Below are 4512 nucleotides of genomic sequence, written 5' to 3'. Positions count from 1 at the left end.
CATTCACCTATAGGGCAATTCAGTGTCTCAAATTAACCCGACTGCATGTTTTTGGACTGTTGGAGGAAACCGGAGCTCCCGGAGGAAACCCACGCAGACACGGGGAGAACATGCAAACTCCGCACAGACACGGAGCGCCCCGCCTGGGGATCAAACCCAGGACCTTCTTGCTGAGAGAGAGTGTGCCGCCCCAAAGAAAAACTTCAAGACTCTATTCAATTCTATTCAGTTTTTATTTTATTATAAAATGTATACACTTTAATAAAGTCTCTCTTATAAACAGTATTTACAGAGCAGTGAAAATGAGGCAGAATTCATTCTAATCCTGAACTTACAGCTTATAATGAAGCAACAAGAAACTGAATCATGATCAGAAAACCCACAGATTTACCGGTATGTGGGGGTACAGAGACCCGGTCACACCAGATTTCGGTTTGGTTTGATTTTCACATCAGTGATGGTTCAGTTTGGTACAGATGAGAGAACTGTGTAAACGTCTTTTATGTTTGTGATGTTTATCAGTTTGCTGAGACTAAATTAACTCAACAAGATAATGAATGTAACAACATACAACATAATGCAGCTGTGGTTCAGCCTAGTGGTTCAGGTACTTTACTAGTAATCAGAAGTTCACTGGTTCAAGCCTCACCACTGTCAGGCTCTTACTGTTGGGCCCTTAAGCGAGGCCCTTAACCCTTAATTGCTCAGACTGTATACTGTCACAGTGCTGTACGTCGCTTTGGATCAAGACGTCTGCTAAATGCTGAAAATGTAAATGAAAGTCTACCTAATTTTGTCCTCCAAGTAAATTTTGGGACGCTGGATTTCTCATCATCCTACACTCCTGAGAGAAGAGGGCGTGTCTAAATCCTTAGCTCCCTTAAAATGCTCCTACTGAGGCGCCTTAATTCTGAGTGATGATCTGACTGAATGACGAGGGCGCGTCCGACGCCTCCTCAGCGCTGAAGATCAATCCCAGCATTCAGTGCGGCACGACTCTTCTCACAAAAAACAATGACAAATGTGGCGACGAATCAATGCGGAGCAACCAACAGAGTTCCTTTCGAATGTAAATAAATTCTTGTTGATGTTTAATCTGTATAAAGGTGTAATTATACAAGTGTCGTTTATTTGTGAATTGGGGCATCAGGGACAGTTTTACCCCTCTGCAGTGATGTAATAAGTAGAGCGTCTAAATAATCTGATTATGAGCTCCATGTGTTATTAGAATCCTCTCTACTGAGGAGCTGATCAGGTAGGTAGTGGGACCAGGGCGGGTCACTAAGGTTTTTAGATTGTGGGACCAAATCCAACATGAAGGGATTTAATTTTATGAAATATTATGATAAAAATCCACAGATCTGTCCTGCACAGGGACAAACAAAGAGTCTCTGAAGTCTTCCATCGTACAACAAGTCCCCAAAACGTCTCTGAATTTAAACCTTCCTAGAACGTTCAAATCCCGACTGTCCAAAAAATACCCGACAGTCCAATATGGACTCCTCACATGGTTCCTCCTGAGGAAAACCTACTCGGTCCTCTTCCTCCCGAAAACCGCCGACATGCTCCTGACGATGCCCTTGAACCCCGCCGCCCCCTTCTTGAGCGCCCTGGCCTCCCGGATGAGCTCGATGAGTTCGTGGAACACCACCAGCACGCCGTGGTAGGCCTCGGCCGCCGAGATCTCGAAGAAGCCGCAGTCGGCCGACAGCGCCAGCAGCCGCCCCTCTTCGCTGGACACCGTGCGCCCGTGCTGGAGGTCCCGTTTGTTTCCCACGATGATGACCGGCGCCGAGACGGACAGTTTCTGCTGGGCGCGGCGGATTCGCTGGACCTGCTGCCGCACCACGCTGAAGCTCGTCCGGTCGCAGATGCTGTAGACCAGGATGAAGCCGTCTGACCACTGGAGCTGCCGGTCGCTGATGTGACTTAAGTCTTCACCATTCTGGAGGGAAAACCAGAGAAGAACAAGAATCTTAATCGATATGCTTCCAGGTTTGATGTAACAGTTCGGGGAATGCCCTTTCCAAGCTCAGTACATTTAAATTTTCAGCATTTAGCGGACACTTTTATCCAAAGCAACTTACAGTTGTGACAGTGTACAGTCTAAGCAATCAAGGGTTAAGGGCCTTGTTCAAGGGCCCAACAGTGGCAGCCTGGCAGTGGTGGGGCTTGAACCTTTAGATTACTGGTCCTGTACCTTAACCACTAGGCTACAACTGCCCTTGGTAAGTGGGCTCGTCTGGGATTTAAACCCGGGACCTCTCACGAGAATCATACCCCTAGACCAACGAGTCACATGACAGTGGCTTCACGAGAGAGACCTCTGGCCCACTGACCACCCTTGACCGTGAGCTGGAACTGGTTTGTCCAACATCTAATCTTCCAAATGTCACACTCCAAACGTTTATGTCAAGATGCATGCAAGACGGTGGACAGATGCATGCACTCACCTGTGGACAGATCGAGTCCCAGATGTTGAAGCAGATGTCACGTCCGTCAATCTTATCATGGTGACTGTATATAGATTCTGCAGAGAACAAACAAACTGTCATTAAACCGTCGATTATTCAGGCACATTTAGAGTTTACAAGGAGCAAATGAGCAGTTTTGCTTTTTGTCTTCAACTTACCTATATCGCCGTACTCTCCTATGAATCTTCTAGTCAGGAAACGTACTGTTAGTGCTGCAAAGAAAAGAAACGCACATTTTACTGTCATGTTCAAATACATTCTTTTAGTATATTAAATGTGAAAATCATATTTAGAATATAATAAAGTATTTTAATATCACTGCCAATGCAGGATTATTTAAAGAAATGAACCAGTAATAGTCCCTAGTCATATAAATTTAAACACCACATACATCCGAACACAAGTTAGACTGTAAATAATTTTATATGAAAGTTGATAAGCAGAATGCTCAGTATATTTAAAATTTATTTTATGCAAACTATGATTGTGTTTTACATTAATATATAAAGATAAGACCAAACCTCACACCACAGAGCGTGTAATAAGAAGCATAACTGATCATTAAACCACATAAATCCACAATAATCGAATAATCGACTCACCGGATTTCCCGACGTTTTCGGCTCCGAGCAGTAAAATATTGGCCTCCAGTTTGTGCTGGTGTCCCTCCATCCTCTTGTTACTGTGACTATTACTGCTGTTGGATCGGATACGGGTTTGAACCTGCACCACCATCTGACCAGATCACGGTTTATCCGAACCACAGAAGTGAATCTGACCGGCGCTGCGGCTCTCACGCTTTATATAGAGCCGATGAGCGCCTGTGGGCGTGGCTTCGCTCTCCCGCTGACCAATAGCAGCTCGGTGCGTCTGTCTGATATTCATGATAGAACAAGCAGCGGCGTTTACTCATGTGTCTGTGCCACTAACATCCTGGTCTGGGTAGCAGCGATTCCGGAGCCTGTATAATGTATACAGAGTGTCACCCACGCACCAAGACCCTGGAGCTGTGCGGCACCCACACTAACAGCGGTGTATTTAATGCTCGTTTTCAAATATATTATTTCCGTAGATTAATATGTTTACCAGAATGATTTGGAAATATTACTGTGCCAATCGACCATAAAGTCCATAAAAGACCATAAAATCACTTCCAATGCATAATTATTTAAAGAAATAAACCAGTAATAGTGCTGTATCCCATGTATCCTGTAAACCCTGAGTAAATGGGGGTGGATACGAACACCCTGGAGCTGTACGGCACCCACAGCAAATAAGCAAGTTTTAAAAAATAAAATAAAGGCATTAATATATATTAATAGTTGGTGTTGGTTTTACTATACTCTAAAAGTTTCTCTATGGTCAAATTGTGCTCACTAATAATAATTATTACACTTATTATAACAGTTTACGCACCTATTTATAATATATAATATTAATGAAATAATGGTCTGGATGGCACAACGTGGTTTAATCGGCTCTAATCACATCTGCACTTTTGTATAAACACTCAGGACTCTGTATCTCATGTAATTTTGTTTATATAACTGATTTATTACACCTGATAGCAACTGTCGGGGCTAAAATACGTAAATTCAATCAGTAGAACGTCAAATGTTTATTTTTTCTCCTAAATAAACAGAATTACTGTACATGTATTAATAATAACAGTAATAATGCAGTGACAATAAAAATCCCAACCACTGTTAAATTATCACCCCAATCTCACGAACATGTATATACTGCATACCTTTATATAAAACTGAAATTACTGGATTAAAATCATATTATTATATACAGATCGTTTCTTTTATAACAAGCTCAGACCTTATCTGACCTTATTTCTACAGACACACACACAAACCCAAACGTATTATTTACTTCATTAGAACAGCCTGATATCTTCGTGTAATGTGTAGTTTGTGTACCACTTCACATCATTTACATAATTAATGGACAAAAGTAAACGCACCTATAGATACAAATTATTTACATCTGTAATGGTGCTGACTGGTCCGAACCAGCCCAGCATTTACAC

General features: G+C 42.5%; 1 protein-coding gene across 1 annotated transcript; it reads right to left on the bottom strand.

The window, feature by feature from the left end:
- Positions 1–257: 257 nt before the first annotated feature.
- zgc:64022 (Ras-related and estrogen-regulated growth inhibitor-like protein) lies at positions 258–3209 on the bottom strand. Its single transcript, XM_062989202.1, has 4 exons — positions 3077–3209; positions 2633–2686; positions 2454–2530; positions 258–1945 (listed from the first exon to the last, which is right to left on the bottom strand). Exons 1-4 carry the CDS (start codon positions 3207–3209, stop codon positions 1529–1531), a joined length of 681 nt encoding a protein of 226 aa, XP_062845272.1. The 3' UTR covers positions 258–1528.
- Between the last annotated feature and the right edge of the window lie 1303 nt (positions 3210–4512).

This window comes from Trichomycterus rosablanca, chromosome 2, assembly GCF_030014385.1.
Source record: "Trichomycterus rosablanca isolate fTriRos1 chromosome 2, fTriRos1.hap1, whole genome shotgun sequence".
Taxonomy (NCBI): domain Eukaryota; kingdom Metazoa; phylum Chordata; class Actinopteri; order Siluriformes; family Trichomycteridae; genus Trichomycterus; species Trichomycterus rosablanca.
The sequence above is the reverse complement of the archived record's forward strand: the minus strand, read 5'-3'. Positions and strand labels throughout refer to the sequence as shown.

What these genes read in the sequence shown, in the direction of transcription:
- zgc:64022 (XM_062989202.1), bottom strand. Translation starts at nt 3,209, where the DNA reads ATGGTGGTGCAGGTTCAAACCCGTATCCGATCCAACAGCAGTAATAGT. An exon ending in CGAAAACGTCGGGAAATCCG is followed by an intron (nt 2,687 to 3,076) that starts GTGAGTCGATTA and finishes TTTTCTTTGCAG; the next exon opens with CACTAACAGTACGTTTCCTG. An exon ending in GGGACTCGATCTGTCCACAG is followed by an intron (nt 1,946 to 2,453) that starts GTGAGTGCATGC and finishes TTTTCCCTCCAG; the next exon opens with AATGGTGAAGACTTAAGTCA.